Genomic DNA, 20,104 nt, shown 5'->3' on the forward strand with positions numbered 1-20,104 from the left:
TCAATTGGTTTTCATAATTTATTTTTTATGGTTTTATAGTTATTTGCCTTTTTCTTTTGACTCTTTGCAGTATTAAAATGGGCCTTGCGGACTCTCTTTTAAAAAAACAAATGCTCTGCAAGGCTACAAATGTATTGTTATTGCTACATCTTATTACTGATCCTTCTATTCAGGCCCTCTCCTATTCATATTCCAGTCTCTTATTCAAATCAATTCATGGTTGCTAGGGAAATTTGGACACTAGTTACCCGATTGCTCAAGATGCAAATTGAAGAGCTGCTGAATAAAAAGCTAAGTAACTCAAAAACCACAAATAATAAAAAAATGAAAACCAATTGCAAATTGTCTCAGAATGTTACTCTCTATACCATACTAAAAGTTATTTCACAGGTGAACAACCCCTTTAATGATAGCACTGCAAAGGGAAACCAAATTACATACACAATCAAATGCTGTACGATGCTATCAAAAAGAATGGCTGTTCAACAAAAGGCTGAAAACCTCTCCAGGCTATGCCAGGAATGTCTGCAGTCAGCGAACCACTTTATGGCCAACAAAGACAATGTGCATCTGTGCAGCATCAGGCTACAAGGAAAACTTGCTTGCTCCCTGACATTTCAAAAGGGCATGCAGACAAAGGGCCTCAGTATTAACAGCAATACCACACAACCTGTTTAATTCTCACCAAAACACAAGTTAGCTTTAGCCCAGATAGTATGGCTATTTTTTTTTGCTCAAGACAGGTTTTATTGAGAACTGGCATTAAAAGAAAATTATCAGTACAGTAACATGTAATACAATTGTTTCTTACAGTTCAGTCACAGTGTTTACATTTCAGGGTTTGCAATTGATCATACTTGTATTTTGAATCCCATACCAAACCTGCCCCGATTGCATGTCCAGAACAACAGAGCTGCCCAACAATGTCGGGCAACACCTTTAGTAATGTCACTTCTGCTTCCAGCATCCATGTTGCCAAACAGCAAATGTACACTGGTAGCCAAAGTGGGGACTTGGGCTGCTGCATAAGTTACATGGCCAAAGATAATTGTGTGAAGATCCAAAATAGCCACAGTAAACTCACAGACACATGGAGAACATACAAACTCTTTGCAGATAGTGTCCAACCCTCATATGGAACTCAGAGCCCCAAAACTGTAAGGAAGAAGTGCTATCCACTCCCTAACTATAAATTTTCAAGTCCATCAATGTTTTGTTTCACATCTTGCAATGCATTCTTAGCATGTGTCAAACTTCAATAACTAAATATCTCAAAAACCACAAATAATAAATTGCAAATTGTCTCAGAATGTTACTCTCTATACCATACTAAAAGTTATTTCAAAGGTGAAATATCATCGTTCCTGACTTTGCATTTAATACATATTTCGCAGAGAAGGCTTTAATGTGCTTAGATCTTAGTTTAATCTGCCATGGTTAATCCAACTTAATATAATGTAAAAATCTGCATTCTCCATGCCTTCAGAAATATAATTTATTGGGGTGCAGCAATTTTTTGTTAAGTCTGTGGGCTTTAGAAAGTAGGTTAACCTAGTTAATTTGTATAAATAGACAGCCTGCTGAAAGTGATTATAAAGTGCTTTTTGAAAGGTGATGTAAAAATAATTAACAGTTCATCTCCTGATCTCAACCCAGAACTCCTAACTCGCGTCTCCTCCTGCCTGTCCGCTATCTCTACCTGAATGTCGCAACGCTGCCTTAAAATAAACCTCTCTAAAACTGAAATGGTTCTCTTTCCTCCAACTAACACCAGTAACATCCCGGAAGTATCCATCATAGTCAACAATTCATTAGTCAACCCCTCTCCCCAGGCCCGGTGCCTTGGGGTTATCCTAGATTCTGCCCTGTCATTCACTCCTCATATCCAGTCACTTAGTAAATCATGTCACTTCCACCTAAGGAACATATACAAAATACGATCATCACCCAAGATGCTGCCAAAATTCTTATTCACTCTCTCATCATATCGCGTCTAGACTATTGTAACTCTCTTTTAATTGGCCTCCCCCTCCAGAGACTATCACCTCTCCAGTCCATAATGAACACTGCTGTGAGGCTCATACACCTCAGCAACCGCTCCTCCTCTGCCTCGCCATTCTGTCAATCCCTGCACTGGCTTCGTTACCTTTCAGAATAAAATTCAAATTAATGACACTGACTTTCAAAGCACTTCATAACTCTGCCGCACCCTACATCTCTGAACTCATCTCTATATACTCACCCAATCGCTTATTACACTCCTCTACTGACCTGCTACTCAACTCTTCTCTCATTACCTCCTCACATGCTCGCATTCAAGACTTTGCTAGGGCTGCAACCCTCCTCTGGAACTCTCTCGCACGGTCTGTCCAACTTTCTCCCAACCTTTCTGCTTTCAAGAAATCTCTGAAAACGCACTTCTTTCGAGAAGCCTACCCTCACTCTGCTTAACTACCAAACGCAACACCACATACAGTACCACATTTCTCACCCACTTAATTCGATCTTGCCCACTCCCACACCTTGTGTATTACTCCCTTCCCTTTAGAGTGTATGCCTATGCATAGGGCCTTCCTCACCTTTTTGTACCTATATGTTGGTGCTATATAAATACATGTTAATAATAATAATTTAATAATTATAATAATAATTGTAAACCTCAAATAACAGTCAATACCTGTTCCATTAAATAACAGCCTACACGGTCAATCAAAAAAATATTTTAAAATATTTCCCTTGCCTTTTAATGATACACAAAAGGCATGCTACGTTCCAAGATTTTTTCATTTTTTTTTTTTTTTTACAAATCCAAGCAATAATTCCAGTTTTTTATTACAATGCATTCATTGAGTAAACTAAAGTCTATTGAAGATATTTAAACTAACCAGAGTAGAGAGAAGCTGTGTGACAACCAAACAAAATGGAAAAGTACATTAAATCTGAAGTTAGCAAAGTTTTTTGGTGGTTGGCACTATTTCCTAGCAGAGTTAGATTTTAGAGCTCAAATCATGTATGTCCGTATGTATGGTACAAAATAAGCCTAGAATACCACTGTGATTTTTCAAAGGAAGTTTAATCTACAGGATTATAAAAATAATTTCCTCCCTCTATGACACACTCTTTAATCATAATTCCACTGCCCCCTGTGCATTTATACATTTAGCACAGATTTCCTTGTGTGTCTTAACTGTACCCACTCTTACCTATGGCAGATTTAAGTTCTGCACGTAAACCGTATACAGGTTTAGGACACGTTATCCAGAATGTTTGGGACCTGGGGTTTTCCGGATAACTGATCTTTCTGTAATTTGGATCTTCATAACTTAAGTCTACTAGAAAATCATTTAAACATGAAATAAACCCAAATGGCCGTTTCCCTCCAATAAGGATTAATTATATCTTAGTTTGGATCAAGTTCAAGATACTGTTTTATTATTACAGAGAAAAAGGAAATAATTTTTAAAAGTCTGGATTATTTGGATAAAATGGAGTCTATGTGAGATGGCCTTTCCGTAATGTGGAGCTTTCTGGATAACAGGGGTTCTGGATAACGGATCCCATACCTGTATTTTATTTCAGTACATTAACTGCAGCAAACTGAACAAATCTAATTTAATTGGTGCATAGAAGTTAAAGTGGTGGTTCGCCTTTAAGTTAACTTTAAGTGTTATAGAATGGCCAATTCTAACAACTTTTCAATTGACCTTCATTTATTTTATTTGTAATTATTTGCCTGACTCTTTCTAGCTTTCAAATGGGGGTCACTGACCCCATCTAGCCCTTTAAGGCTACACATGTATGGTTATTGCTACAAATATACTGTCATTGACAATTTTTGTTATTGACAAATTGTATTGCTCATCTTTCTATTCAGGCCCTCTCCTATTCATACTCCAGTCTCTTATTCATATCAATGCAAGGTTGCTAGGGTAATTTGAACCCTAGCAACCAGATTTCTGAGATTGCAAAATGGAGAGCTGCTGAATAAAAAGCTGAATAACTCAAAAACTACAAATAACAAAAAATGAAAACCCAATTGCAAATTTTCTCAGAATATCACTCTATACATTATACTTAAAGTTAACTCAAACGTGAACAACCCCCTTAACGCACTGAGGTGATTTTCTCTGCATTAATAAATGAGGCCAAATGTCTTGCTACGTGTTCAGTATAGTGGGGGATCTCCAATGATATGGACAACCCACAGGAGTCATTAGGTCTGATGGTTACTCTATGTATGCCAGAAAACTGCCTATTTACAGAACTAGAAAAAAATCTAGAAAGGAATATTTCTTCCTAGATTCCTAGATGATAGCGCTCACATGCACACTGCTAAAAAGTGTGGTTTAATGAAAATCCAGATAACCACAGCTTTCCCAATCACCAGATCTAAACATCATTTTTGGAATGTTTTAGAGTGCAGAGTGCCAAGCAGATCTTTCACTCCTTAACAAACCAGAGTCCTTTCTTGTTCTCAAGGCAACTTGTATCAAACAAAGAAGCGGCTCACAAGTCTTTTTATATTATATGATTATATAGATGCAATAATCCTTTGCCATCTAAAGGCATCATAATCCTTACAGCACATACTATATCTAGATTGTAAAAATGATGAATCATTACAAAGGAGAAAGGCACCCAGTCCTTGCTTACACTTGCAATAATGAATTATCCAACTGTTTCTATTGAAAATACATTTAGAGCTTGTAAAAGCCTGTCACCTCTAGGTAGATTACATTAAAATAAAGAACAGTCTAAATGACCATGATCTGGTAATTTTCTGGTAAAAAAAAAATCAGGCGGAGGACAAACTCGTACCATAGGTAAAAGGACCAAAGTGAAGTAACTGCCACAAGTAGCCTTAAAACAATTTTAATAATCCACTGATGTTGAATTGTGTCTGTAGCATTATAGATGGGTCATTTTATATCTTCAAAAATACTGCCCCCAACCCATGGAACATATGTACTGCTCCATGCCATGGGTCTACTTATGACCGATTAGCTCAGTTTCTCTTTAGCAATCAGAGGCCTATGCAGAGGTATTGGTCTAAAGAGAAGGAAGTTAGGCACATCTTTCCAAGAAGGCAGATGTGTGCATCTCAGTATAAAAGCAAAACATGACTGGTAAAACTGTTTAGGAGGAGTTTCTGAAAAAAAATAGCAAGTGATTCAAAAGACAAGGCTGGAAAAAAAAAATTCTGGTAAATTGAACTTGGGGGATTTATTTGCCCTTTAAAAGACAATGCCATGTATTTCAAGATGTTATAGTATGGAAAAAAAAATAAATCACGACGTATGCGTGAACGCAAAAAATTAAAACGAACACTGCTTAAAAATAAAAAGCATTACATCAAATTTGCAATTTTCAGGATAAAGTGGAAAATGAATGCATTCTTCAGTTGCTCTACAGTTATAAAGTTTAACACAAAACAAATCGGTCAATTTAAAAAAATTTTTGAGAGTAGTAGTTTATTTTCTACAAAAAGCCTACAGAGTAAGCATAGGTTTAAAACGCCCCTTTAATCCAGACTTCAAATATGTTATTGAAACACAGCAAGAAATGTTGCATTCAATAATTCCATTAAAGCTAAATTGCAGTAATATGAAAGCAGCCTTTCAATAGTTTGATGCACCCACCGCTGCTTTCCCATTATCAAGCAACCATTGTGAGCATCACCTTTTTTTTTGCTACTTTCATTTAAAAAGGTCAAACAAACAAAGAAAGAAAGGAAGCTTGATTGATTGCACAAATTATTTTTTAGCTACTGTGCTGACGTGCCTGTGGCAAAAGTTTTGCCAAACAGATCCCAAATCTGTTATATTAGGAGTGCTAGGAAGCTCATTACAATATGTTTCTGCTCACAAATGATGACATTTCACTTATGTTCAGATTGCAAGTTAGAAAGGAAGATTTAATTTATTATCCTTACAAAATTTTATGTGGAGGAGTCATCATTCAGCCAAATCCAAACATTACGAAAGCAGCACATGCTTTAATAAAAGTGGATTTTTATTGCCTTTGCCATAAATGCTGCACTTGGCTTACTAAACCTAAATAATTGCTTGAGTTAGCACTTACAGGTCTATATGCTAAAAGAAAGGGAATGAGAAAGCAAACAAACCTGGTAGAGCAGGGGAAAGCTCATTATATCCGCCAAAGGATGCATTTCTGACAAGTTTCCGTCCATCAGGTCGTGGGATATAGGTGCCAGGTGATACACCAGCACATGACCTGCGCCTCAATGGACCCTCTTCTTTCATGGCCAAGTGTTTGTTGACGGTTACAGTTCTCAAATGGAAAGCTGGTCAGAATAAGAATGTTGGAACTACGACTTAAGTTTACGAATATGAGAGCACAGTACAGCGCCACAGCACATACACACACAAGTAATCACACACAAAGATCATACATGCAGATTCTACTTAAAGGTATTATGGGTTGTCTTTGTATCAAACGAGTAGCTCTGCAGCTGTAGTCAAACACCCACTCCCAAAATACTCTTAGATTAGGGAGCTATTTGTGCCTTTTGTAAGATCATTTTCTGCTCTACGTGAATAATTCTGCAATTTATAACAAATGTGTGAATAGTGAATTTATAACCTCATTAAAAGGGACCGTGAAAAGAACATTAATGAACAATATCTATTGTTCTGTGTACAGCTGTCTAAAACACACACTCTCACAATCCCTAATTGCTAAGGGACATTGTCCACTAACATACACCGGCACAATAACCCCGATAAATGATTTAGGATTATTTACCATCATCCGTTTAAGAGAAACTAAGCAAATGAAAGTGAACAGTTGGCAGGAATCAGCACTGTCATAATCGAATGAAACTATGCAGGCCTTCAAAGGAGATATAGGTTAAACACACATGTAATTTACAAAGACTTAAGGAAAGGACATGGTCGGGAAAAAAATGGACATTTACTGTTACAAAATTTACTCTATTATTCTGTACTGTGACTGTATATAATTCCACATTCCTACAAGGAACAATCGTGTAGTATTAAAAATGTAGTTGTTATGCAAACATAATTCTTTAACCTTTTACTGTACTAACTGAGGGAGTTAATCAACCTTTTCTGCAAAGTAAACCTGAGAGTTCTAGCAAAATTCGGACTCTGAGCCGAAAATGATGTCACGGCAGGGCAGCCATCGGGGGGGACAGGGGGGGAGTTGTAGGGGGCCCCAAGGGTAAGGGGGGCCCGGTCACACCACACTTACTTGATTAGTCGGGCCCCCCATCTGTCTGAAAGCTGCTGACTTCGGGAAGGCATGGACGTTTAAGGGGCCCTGGCCACCAATTTTCTCATAATGTGGGGGAGGGGGGCTCTGGCCACCAATTTTTTTTTCTCATGTGGGGTCCTAGTCACCAATATTTCTTAATGGGGGGGCCCTGGCCACAAATGTTTTTTATGGGGGGCCCTGACCACCAATATCTTTTTATTAACATGTGGGAACCCTAGTCACCAATATTTTTTTTGTTTTTTTACTGTGTGGTGGGGGGCGGACCTGTAGGTGGGGCTTGGGGTGGGTGCAGCCCAGGGGGCCCAGGAAATTTTGTCATATGGGGCCCTGCGATTTCTGATGGCAGTCCTGTGTCACGGTATATTGGTACTTGCAGTCACTTCTTTTGGTATATTTATTAAGGCATCTGTATTTATATTAATTAGTCAGCGTCTTGAGATAGGTCAGTGAAACACTTAGCCACACTAAAAAGCAATTAAGAAGTTCTGTGTTTTCTTGCAGTGTTTTATAAACAGTACATACACGAGTATCAGTTAAGCCAAAGTTTGACATCAGAACATATGCATCCCAGAAAGGGCCCTCAAACAACAGATTCTTAGATTTTTAGTAGTGAATACTTAGGTTCATCACTGGGAACATCAGAACCATACAAATTTATTTTATATACTGTGACACTCTTGATTGGAAAGTAACGCTTTAAAAATGTATTGTTAAAATGAATCTATTTTTAGTGTTTGCTCCATGTTATGGACCAGCTAGTGACATAATGCAGTACTATTATACCAGCATGTTCTTTCAACAGATGCCCTTCACAAGCCTCATGCAGATCAATACAGAACTGCTATATATATATATATATATATATATATATATATATATATATATATATATATATATATATATATATATATATATATATATATATATAATAAAGAACAAAACAGAACAGGAATAATTCATATAGATCTTTTTTGGGTTTTGCCTTTGGTAATTATTACATGCTTCATATTAAAGTTGAGTAAGGCCTTGTATTGACGGTTCAGTTGTGGTAAAAAATGTATTCATGGTGACATGCATTGGGTTCTTTTGCCACCAGAGATGAGTTATGTATCTAGGTAATGAGGGGATTATTATTAACAAGCACTAGCATATTCAAATTTGAAATGCTATAAATTTGAGAACTATGTGGGTCCCACATTAAAGGAGAAAGGAAACCTCCAACAACCTGTAACGGTGCATACACACTTACTAAGTCTCCCAAAGGTGCAGGTTTCCCCCAGCAGCACCAACAGTCCAATGCGTTTGTTTCAGTTGGTCGTTAAGACCCGGCTAATTAGCGTTCTGGGAGTTTGACCAAGACTGAGTAACATGCTCACATTGTCTAAGATGAAAATCTGTTCATGCGCACAAACCACATTTGTGCCTATATTTTACATTATTTCTTCAATCATGGACAGATTGAATTGCTTTATTTGTTGGGGTTTCTATGTGTTTTAGGGGACTATCCATTTACGTATAACTGTATATATTGCAATATTGATTCCATGAATATGGTAATGTTTGAGTGGCTGATGTTTGAGTAGCTAATGGATGAATTATGATTACTCTGCTATGGAGTATCTGGTATGAAGATATCTTCATTTTACATAACAGCATTTTATATTTTTTATTTAGTCTTTAGTATTTCATCCACAGCCCATCTGGAGATTAGGGGCCAGTTATGGTGATCAATTGCATTTTAGGCTACCATTCAGGTAAATTGCTCCACAGATTTAATCATATAAAAATTTGAACACACAAATATGTTTTATATTTTAAGGCCACAGCATGGGAAAAGCTGTGCAGTACTGATCTACATAGATGCCAGTACTAGGAAGTAATATACAATGCCATTTTGAAGCAAAAGAAAAAAAAATTCTGCATGAGACAATGAACTTTTTTTTTTTTACATTTGGGCCACATGCACCTCTATACGGTTTTCAGTGCCAGTCGTTGCCATATTCAGGGTAGTTTTTTACTTTCACAACATTGAAGATGTATTTGCATCACATTCCTTGCATCCAGATAATTACTACATGCTATTAATGGCACTGTACCATATTTGAGGCTTGTACAGCTCTAGTAAAAAAAAAAATCAATATATTGACAATTTTATATATTCCAGTAATGGGTTCATATGGCTTTTGAAATGAGAACTGCAAAGCACAATTTGCATTTTAAGTGATGGATTATATCCTAATAGGCATCTGCAGCCTCACATAAGACATTGCTAAGGCCTTGTTTACATTCATTTTGTCTAAATAAACAGGATTTGCTACATTAAATATATTTAAAAAATCAGCACTAAAGATAAAGGTGCAATAAATACCTTCAGTTTCATGTAGTTTAGGGTTTATTGCTGGTGTATAAATAAATATAACGTGCATTCACAAGATGTGTGGAAAGGCATGGTAGCAGTGCTGTGAAATAAGTAAATGCACACAAGCCATGAGTCTGGATTAAAGCAACAGACAACAAGGCTAGGATCCATGATGCAGAACAAATAAATAACTAGCACACAATGGCAACTGAAAGCGGGGAGGTCCCCTGCGTTTATTGACTATCCTGTGATACCAGTGAAGTGGCTATCCCCATGACTGTGCATGGGGCTAAACAATGAGGCTAAAAGAATGAATGGGTGCACTGATTGTTTTCTGGGAAGCATTGTGAGGCTACACGTTGTAAACTATAATTTTAGCAATGAACAACATTATTAAAATTATATTTCTAAGATGTGCCCTTTCAATCCTAACCTAGATTCTCCTGATATGGTGTTGCAGCATTTTGCCAAAGAAATACTCTAAACTGATGTATCGGTGTAACTCAGACGCATGCAAAATCACAGGGAAGAAAATTATCTTTTTTCTATTAATCATAAAAATTGACTTGATTGAAATTCTCTTTAGTGACAGCTGCAACTGTTACAGAGACAGCAGCAGAGTAATGACAGCAACACAGCTTGAGAGACATGTCAAAAGCAGTTGCAGCATCCGATGAATACAAAATGGTCCACGCTGTGAAAGAGGATTAGAATCTGGGAGCAAGGCATATTTTTCTATAATGTAACACTGGACTTAACTTGATATAGAGTATAAAAACTTCACTAGTAAGGCATGTTATTGTGGGCTGCACTAAAGATCAAAACAATGAACCTCTGTAAACATAAACATAGCACTCTCTGGAATACAAATCAGACTGTGGCCAAGTGTATCACAAAACAGGTGGAGAACCATATAGATCAAACCCATTTGGTTGATGCCTAAATGCTGGTGTACAACAGTATTATTTTACTGAACAAATGTTAAATAAAAAATCGTATTCTCCCTATTGCTTCCCTGTGTTAAGCATCCTCAATAAGCTTGATGAAAACTAACTTGTGGTGAATATTACTCTAAAATGACCCACTGAGAAAACGCTAACAGTTTAATCATCATATGCCAGTGAGTCTTAGTGGTCTTGGACCAAAGACCAGCGTATTAGTTTTAACTTCAAAGTCTTGGACATAACACCAAGACCTGCAAAATCTTCTTCGCTTGTCAGTCTATATTATTCATAAGGTGTTTGACAGTTCAGCTGTAAAGCACATAATCCTACACAGACAGGGAAAAAAGGGACCTGTAACTTGGTTCAACACACAAACCCACCATGCAAACGCACACAACTAACGCACAATATCCGCTCTTGCAGGCAAATGAATACGCTGCAGCTGTGTTGGCAAATAAGCAGACAATGCTGAATCAACAAGCTGTTCTAGCCATGTACTTGCCTTCAGTTTTTAGAAGCTTGACTCACTGAATCCAAACATAAGGGTATTCGTGTTGCTAATGTAGTGCTCTCACGCTGCAGAGGCATGCATTTCTGGAAAGAATTCCTTCTCCGGTATTTATTAATCTAAAGAGCTGGGCAGATTACCATGGAGAGGCATTTCAAGGAGGAGAGACTATGAAGCCTCAGGTCTGTGCGATTAAGATTTTACTTTGTAGACACTCGGCTGCCTGTTCTCTTCTCCTCACTGGCCCCTCCCACCCTAGATACGTGGAGCTTGTCCCTGCTCACATTTCCTAGCCAATAAGCCAGGCTCCATATACATGACTCTGCTTCAGAACAAGCTTAAGAGGGCAAAAAGGTCACACACGCCACTTCTGAAGTCATATTTTCTTCCTTTCACACATTACAGATATATTAAGTTGACAGTGATGCAGGCAGCAGTGTAAAGGAATAACATTTATTTTAGACAGTCTTGCCCTGCAGTTGATCAGAAAGCATGGAAGCTTTGGCTTTTCCGAGTTCTAAACATTTTCTTCTTAATTATTTATAGGCATATGTGAAGACACTGGTGTTCTCTTAGCGTCTATAAAAAGAACTTGTGTATATTTAAAAAGGGAACTTTTACGGAAATGAAAATGTAACATAAGCTTCAAATGACCCACTTCTAGATAAAGGAATATATAGCTGTATATATACACAGTTTTGTGAGCACCAATTAGCAAGACCCATTGCCTTTTCCAGCATGTTTCAGTATGCTATCCTACCAGTAGGCAGATAGATCTTGGAAACCCGATCATTTCCTGATAGATATGTGCCTACTAGCAGAGGCATCTGCCACAGACTGTGCACTGCCCATTCAAGGGATTGAGAGGCAGATGTCAGTGGAGAGGGCATTTTCATTACCGCTGTCCTCCTGGAAAGTATAACCGCAATTAGATGCCCACACAAGGTTTTTACAATCCTGTGGAAACAGAGCTCACATAGTAGACTCGTTTATAAACACAGGGCAAATTTTTGCCTAGGCAGTAACCCGTAGCAACAAACAGTGACTGTGTTCATTGTCCTACCTACAGCTGGCTGAAAAAAGCGATTGGTTGCCATAGGTTACTGCCCAGGTGCACCTTTGCCCTGTGTTTATAAATAACCCACACTGCCTATTGTGTAGGAGTCAATCATGACAAAGAATGCTGAGCTGTACAGTTGTACCGGAATAGCAGCTATGGTTTCCTGTAGAAATCTTAAATATTTATTGGCTATGAAAACTATCCTACATACAAGCACACCAGCACTTTTAGATAAGCAGCCTTTTCTTGTTTTTTCTGGGAAATGTTGAGGTGTGCCTTTTCTTGCTTTCTTTACTGTATGCAACCATAGTGTGCCACACCTTCAACAAGTCAGTTGTTTATAAAAGTACCTTAATCACTAATTAGTAATGTAATCATGGAAACAGAAAGTAAAAGAAGCTCGTCATAGATAATATTCATTCCAAAATTACTTTTGCTCATTTCCTCACAATTTCATAACAGCGTGGAGAGCACTGTTTCAGTACTGTACTGTTAAACGTGTGAGTACAGTCATCCTGTTTAAGTAGCTGTGTGTCATGTTGCTTTAGGTGCTTCAGAAACACCACAATGACACAAGAGACTGCTGGGTTACTCTTACAAAATACATAGAGTAGCATAATAATAATAATAATAATAATAATAATAATGAGTGTCAATTATGTAGGGTCTATAAATCATAGAAAAAAATGTACTAATGGGCACTTCACAATTTCTTCAATTTAGAGTACAGTACAATATAGACCACACCAACTTTGTGTGCAATAACGTTCACACTGATTGCTTTTAGATATAAAACATTTTTCACAGCTTAAACACATGGAAGACTACTTTAACCCTTTAACAGCCAGACTACAAAATCTAAGACACTGGCTAACAACTCAAAGCTATAAATTCTATATTTCTGGGTTTAACATGTTGCTAGGCAAAATGTATCAGCATTCATAGGGTTAAAAATAACTTTCTTCTAAAACTAGTATTGTATTTGTATCCCTAAACCTTTCTGAATTATAAAGTTGGTAGATCACAAATGCTTTTTTTTTTTTATCTATACCAGCTACTTCTGGCTACAGGTAATCATTAAGAATGCACCAAAAAGGCAGCAACAAATGCATTAAAAAAGAAAATATGGGAAATTGGAGAAGTAATTCCTGTGCAACATCATTCCACTGATCATAACGGCTTTCTAGATACAGATACACATGGCACAATCACTTTGCACCAGATTTAGCCTCGAAGTTCATACATATTAACCTATGGGTAGAATTTTCTTATTATCTTTGCATTGTATGGTGTTTTTTTTACAATCTGTAGTATGACAAATAAAAATGCATTTCATAATTAGATTGATTCAAGGATCTACTCTTTTTTTAAATTGTTATAGGATTCAAAGCAAACCATGAAATTACAGTAGATCGCTGTAGTGCATTGGAGCATTGATAGTGCTTGCATATATCAGTTAACCTATAAATGGTTATCGCGTTGCCACAAAAAACTATGGCAACATTCTTGTACAAATTGATACATATAATATCTCATTGGGAGACGGGGTACAAACTGCAAAAAAAAAAAACCACCATCCCTATGCATTTTGCACCCTGCCTTCCAGTTTTAAGCAAACTGCCTCAGGTCTCTGTTTTGGAACAGAGACCTGCAGCTGGCTACATAAAAAACAATGATGACTGTGTTCAACAGCACCGTATTCATGAGGGACAATAAGGGAGGAAGCATGTAGGCATCCTTCCTCCCACTGACTAGCTTGTGCATCATTCAGATGTGCATGTTAGGGAGCGGTGATGGACGCTTTTAGGTGATACCTGTGGTGTCCAATAAAAAGGGCAATCATTTATGTGTTTACCTTAGAAAACAATTTGCAGGTAAAACTTAGTAGGTAAAATCGCAGATACAAATACTACAATTCTTATTGAATCTGATAAAAGTGATTGTAGGACTGGTCAGACCAGGGACAACTTTGAAACAGCTGGCCATGAAAAAAAATTGTGCAAAGGTTACCTTCTCCTTTAAAAGTAGATGATTCAGCACAACAAAGATATTGCCTAGATTCAGCCGTTACGTCAGAGTCAGCAGGGATGTTACGATTTAGCCTCTTGGGACAGCCTATGTTATTTTTATACAACATATACAGATAAGATAAAATGAAAACGATGCATTCGGAATGAATAGTCAACAGATAATTTATAGCATAGAGGTGGCCACAGACTTAACAATTACGATCTTTCCTGCAACCATCGGTTTCAATACAGACATTTAAGAGCTGAATTTTCAGATAGTAGAAAGAATAGAATTCTACCTGTATGTGACATTTTGGTAGTTAACCGTGGGTGATGTTTGGGTGGCATCAAAAGGGCTGATTGTCTAACTGACCAATATCCTTGGCCAATAACAGTCGGCAGGTCTCCCGCCATAAAACGTACCGCACCGAATATAGCGCAGTTTCATACAATATCTGTGCGTCTATGCCCACCTTTACTGACCTGTTACAGAATCTTACCAAATTTACATATATCTTATTAAACATTACCATTTCATATCATTTATGTATATCCCCTCAGAGATCACCTCACAGGAAATAATGTAGCTCTAACTGTAACAGGAAGAACTTTTGGAATAAGAGAGAGCTCTATCCATTTACTGGCTGATGCATCTTAAAAGTATACACGTGCTTGGCTTGTGAGAGAGAACAGTGCCTCATTTGAATCACGGTGCAGTCCTAAGTACTAAAAATGGTTATAAAGTGAATAAAGTACTCCCTTGTAGCCTAGCTACCCCCCTCCGGCAAATGCCCCTAACTCCTTACTTACCACTCCGTGTAGATTCTGTCCAGCGGAATGCACAGGCTCCATCTTCAGCAATCTTCGGGATGAGACTGGCGCTTCAGCAATTTTCGGAGCATGAGCAGTTGCCACAAAACAGAAAATTGCTCTAACTGCGCATGCGCTGATTTGAAAGTCTCATTCTGAAGATTACCGAAGAGAAGAAGATGGCGTCCATGAACTCCGCTGGACAGAATGTGCATGGAAGGGTAAGTAAAGAGTTAGGGGCATTTGCCGGGAGCGCAGCTAGGCTGGGGGAGGAGGGAGGGGGTCTATGTAGGGTAGGGTTTTTTTTAATTAAGGGTTTGTTTCTCCTTTAAATGTAACTGCAGCAATATCTTCCACTTTCTATTTTCAGCCATGCTAGTTAGGACTTCTCAAACAATGTATGAGAAGCCAGCTGATTAACACACCTGGAGAAGAACTGAATTCTGATACATTGTTTCAAGTGTGATTGCAGACAAATTTCTAATCCAGGGAAGGAGTATGCATCTATTATTTTCAGAACTACTAACCAAATCATACACACAGCGTCAAGGAACTTGTATGCAAGATCTATATCCATACTGTAAGAATTTACAAATTATTTCAATACAAATTACTGATGAATGTAAATTACACACCATGTTACAAAAAAAAAAAAAAAAATACCAATACATTTAGTGATATCAAGACAAACATGTCAGTTTTACTTTTAAATTTAGTACATTAATATACATTCACTTGATTATTGGCAAAAAAGAGTGGCACAAGCCTTCCATAGGCAGGAGTACAGTTTGCATTTGAGCCCCAAGGTCAACAGCAGGGCTGCATTGGTAAGAAGCATTCCATCACATGGCCCATGAACTTAAGTGTCATGCAGATTTGCAAGTTGAGCAAGGGTATTTCAGCCCCTCTGCCGCCCGAGATGTCTGAAGCGACAGCACCCCAGTCAGAAGCTCATTATGCACATGCACTCTGCACAACATGGCCGCTCCCATCTGATGACCAAGCCCCCCAACCGGAGTGTAAGGCTCTATTAGCCAACGTTTTCATCCAACAGGTGCCATTAAAAAAAAAAAAAAAAAAGAAGAAGACTAGTCCTTACCATGGCTGTGTATAATGCCGGGACTGAGGGTAGCCTGGACCAAATCTTTGGTTGGAGAAAGGTATGCGTCTTTACCTTGGCGTTGGCTCATCTTTGCTGGTAGGGTCAGTGGGGGCTCACTATTTGCTACAAGATCTATAAATGTAAAACAATGAAAACATATATTTATATACATATATGTAATTACAGTGTTGATATATAGAACATGTACCATTCCAGTGCTATCAATTTTAATTCATTTACCTACACTGTTATTTATGCGTTTGCTTTCTCAGATTAGAAATCCAAGCAATAGCACTGACACATGCACTGAGTTCATACTGCTTTTAACATTTTTCCCCAACTATCAACCAGAGTTATAAATCATGTTTCCTGCATCAATATTTTTTATTTGAATGATGAAGGATATCTACACAGAAATGCGAGAGCAAATATAGGGGTTGTGAGGCAAATGGATTGCATCTACTGTTTTCTGTTTTATGTAAAAACAAACAAACGTTGTACCAGACTAGGTGAAGAGTTTAATGCTTTGCCTGTCACTAAAGTATCCTATACGTGTTGGCAAGCAAAAGCTCTAACTGTCAAGCACTATTAGATACGTGCAGAGGGTTAGGAGTAGGGATGCACCGAATCCACTATTTTGGATTCGGCCGAACCTCCGAATCCTTCACGAAAGATTTGGCCGAATACCGAACCGAATCCTAATTTGCATATGCAAATTAGGGGTGGGAAGGCTAATGATATGTGGGAGATATGATGCTGTAGACTGGAAGCTTTGAGGTAATTTTTCAAAAAATTCACAGATTTTTATAAAAATTTTTTTATAAATTTAGGAAAGAATTGCAACTTGATAGTTGGAGTACATAGATATATTTACCCATTTTGCATTCGACAGAATCTGTTCTTATAATGCGAAGTTTTCTATTGTTAACCTACTGTTAGTGTAATGTTTGGACTTGAAATCAGAAGTATGCAGTTTTGTGGAGCGGTGCTTTGGACATTTGGTAGTGTACTGCTTTGAGTTTTTGAGCTATGCAAGTAAGAATTCTCCATAAAACTATATACAGGTATAGGATCCCTTATCCGGAAACCTGATATCCAGAAAGCTCCGAATTACGGAAAGGCTGTCTCCCATAGACTCCATTTATCCAAATGATTCAAGTTTTTTAAAAATGATTTCCTTTTTCTCTGTAATAATAAAACAGTAGCTTGTACTTGATCAAAACTAAGATATAATTAATCCTTATTCAAAAGCAGCCTATTGGGTTTATTTAATGTTTACATGAATTTCTAGTAGACTTAAGGCATGAAGACCCAAATTACAGAAAGATCCGTTATCCGGAAAACCCCAGGATATATATATATATATATAGTAAAGAATGGACCCGCACTCCAATGTTCTTAGTGAAAAAAATGGTGTTTTATTCACAATGCATATCCAACGTTTCGGTCCACGCTGGGACCTTTCTCAAGGATAAATGGCATATACACAAACAGTGCTTAAATCCCAAGTTAAACATTCAGAACATTCGTATTGTGGTAAATACAAAAAGTGTAGTATGTATTACACTTTTTGTATTTACCACAATACGAATGTTCTGAATGTTTAACTTGGGGTTTTTCCATCCTATGACGTCATACTTGGCGCCAATTCTAAAGGGATTTAAGCACTGTTTGTGTATATGCCATTTATCCTTGAGAAAGGTCCCAGCGTGGACCGAAACGTTGGATATGCATTGTGAATAAAACACCATTTTTTTCACTAAGAACATTGGAGTGCGGGTCCATTCTTTACTACATATGCAAAAAACTTGACCAACGCACCCATCATCTAAAAAATCCGGTAAGAGTGCGCTCACCACAATTGACTTATATATATATATATATATTTGGTATTGGCGTGTTCAGGAGATATAGAACTTTCCAAATCTGCTGTGTTCTGGTACATAAAATAAATTGTGTTTCTAATACGTGTTTGTATTATGGGAAACATTTTTGTTTTTTTTTTTCATTTTTTAGACACTTAGAAGCCTATATCTTTTTATAGAAGTGGAAAAATGCAAAAAATGCTAAATTCTTCCATATTTTGAAATCTTAGTTTGTCCTGAAAAATATATATATTGTTTTCCTGGGTAAACTAAACAACCCTCCCAGGAAAGACCCCTAAAGAGAAAGAGTGCAAAATTGTTAAAAATGGCCTGGCAATGAAAGTACCAAATCAGCTGGCAGTGAAAAGGTTAAAGAAAAGAAATATATGTCTGCATTTCAGTTTTATTGTTACATAAACTGTAACTTTATCAGCACAATACAATATAATGGGCGTGTACTTATTTTAAAAGTCCCTCTCTTTCCTAGGATATATTTGATTACAGGGATTTTCTTATTATTTTTCATTAAATGTCATTATGTTGTATGTTTTTTTGTAAGGCATTAGTCTTCTTCTTTATACTGCCTCTTTAGAACCTGCAACTTAAAATGCAGTCTTGCTGTTGTTATATATAATGTATATATTATCCAGGTCATGGAACTCCGAGGTGACTTTTAATATCCTCATATTTTACAACATGAGGTACATCATTTGTTATAATGCACAAGTTTCAATGAAAAATGACATCACTAAGCACTGATTATAATTCTAATTTGCATATGTATCTGTAGGGATGTGAAAATCTTAAGACACCCTTACACTTTATAGACAGGCACATCCCTAGTAATATGGACACCTTAGTGGGTCCTTATGGGGACCTTGTGCTTATGTAACCCCTGCAGTTCACACAGTGTACACCAGATGGCACTGTGCCAGAGTATAAAAGGTTTAGGAACCATGTGCTCTGGGTCCATTGCTTTAGCCCAACCTAGCAGGCTGGAAGGGAATGGATAGTGCTGACCCTAGGCGCCTTGGCCCTAGTAATTAGACAGCTATACTCGTTTTATAGATCACTCTAGGAGTGATAGAGAGGTTATTTAGTTGAGCAGCTCAAGGCTCCGCCAAAGAGATTAGAGGGATTAAGATCCCAGGGTATTACTGACCCAGAGTAAGGAACCAAGTGTTGAGATAGGGATGTCAGGAGTTCCCCTAGTCTGCCACTGGAAGATATCCTGAAAACTGGGCAATACCCATCACATGCTGTCAACTTACTCTCTGCTGTATATTCCCTAGCCTGTGGGGATACAACCTATACGTGCTGTGAGTATATGCTTCCTTTATGCTGCTGTGTATGTTCTATACTCCATTGTGGATCAATGTGCTAAATGATCTATGTGCTCTTGTTCAATAAATGCTGTTCTTTGTTCAACTGTTAAAGAACTACTGGCGCCCATCATTGTGCTATCGCACAAGGTTACAGTTACACTACACCTTTGCGAGGGCTTAACCCTGAGAAAGAGAGCGCATCGGTGGTCTCAGCCCACCAAGGAAAGTAGCTTAAACTACTAGCGCTACACATCATTCGGTTAAAACATTTTCTACTTCCTTGTCTTGTGATAAAAGACATGTGATTTTAAGGATTCAGTTCGGCCAGGCCCAAAAATTCGGCTGAATCCGAATCCTGCTGAAAAATGCAGAATCCTGGATTCGGTGCATCCGTACTAAGCACCAGGGCCGGAACTAGGGGTAGGCAGAGTAGGCAAGTGGCTAGGGTGCAAAGCTGGAGGGGCACCAGGCACGCACCTTCTCTGCCTCTGCTATCCCCTAGTCCGGTCCCTGCTCTGGCCGACGTGCGCATATCTTTGTTTTGCGCATGCGCACTTTCGTTCTTCACGCATTCGCACTCGTTTTTTCGCGCATGCGCACTTGTGGTTTTTCCGCGTATGCGCACTCGCGTATTTGGCGCTTTGCCGGGCCAGGCTGCCTAGGGCGCCTGCCTGCGTTGGCCCGGCACTTCTAAGCACAGTTTATATAGTGAATATAGTACCCACTATTGTAAAATATAAGGATATTATAAGTTACTGAGGAGTTCCATGACCATATAAAACCACAAGGCTGAAGCCCAAACGTCATGGAACTCCAAAGTAATAATATCCTTACTTTTTGCAGTGATGACAGAAATGACATCACT

The 20,104-nt window shown here is 38.0% G+C and overlaps 1 protein-coding gene across 6 annotated transcripts in view; it reads right to left on the reverse strand.

Moving 5' to 3' along the window:
• The window catches only part of osbpl8.L (oxysterol binding protein like 8 L homeolog), a 99,929-nt gene that overhangs the window by 33,688 nt on the left and 46,137 nt on the right, over positions 1–20,104 (reverse strand). For 4 of the 6 annotated variants that reach the window (XM_041586360.1, XM_041586357.1, XM_041586358.1 and 1 more), the window contains 2 exons: positions 16,047–16,181; positions 14,139–14,243 (listed from right to left, as the gene is read on the reverse strand). In XM_041586360.1, the coding sequence (XP_041442294.1) occupies positions 14,139–14,243; positions 16,047–16,181 (240 nt within the window). Of the gene's footprint in view, positions 1–6,124; positions 6,305–11,062; positions 11,296–14,138; positions 14,244–16,046; positions 16,182–20,104 lie in introns of those variants that run through there. The other 2 variants (XM_041586362.1, XM_018252480.2) reach the window with 2 other exon arrangements.

Source organism: Xenopus laevis, chromosome 3L (assembly GCF_017654675.1).
Source record: "Xenopus laevis strain J_2021 chromosome 3L, Xenopus_laevis_v10.1, whole genome shotgun sequence".
NCBI classification, from domain to species: Eukaryota; Metazoa; Chordata; class Amphibia; order Anura; family Pipidae; genus Xenopus; species Xenopus laevis.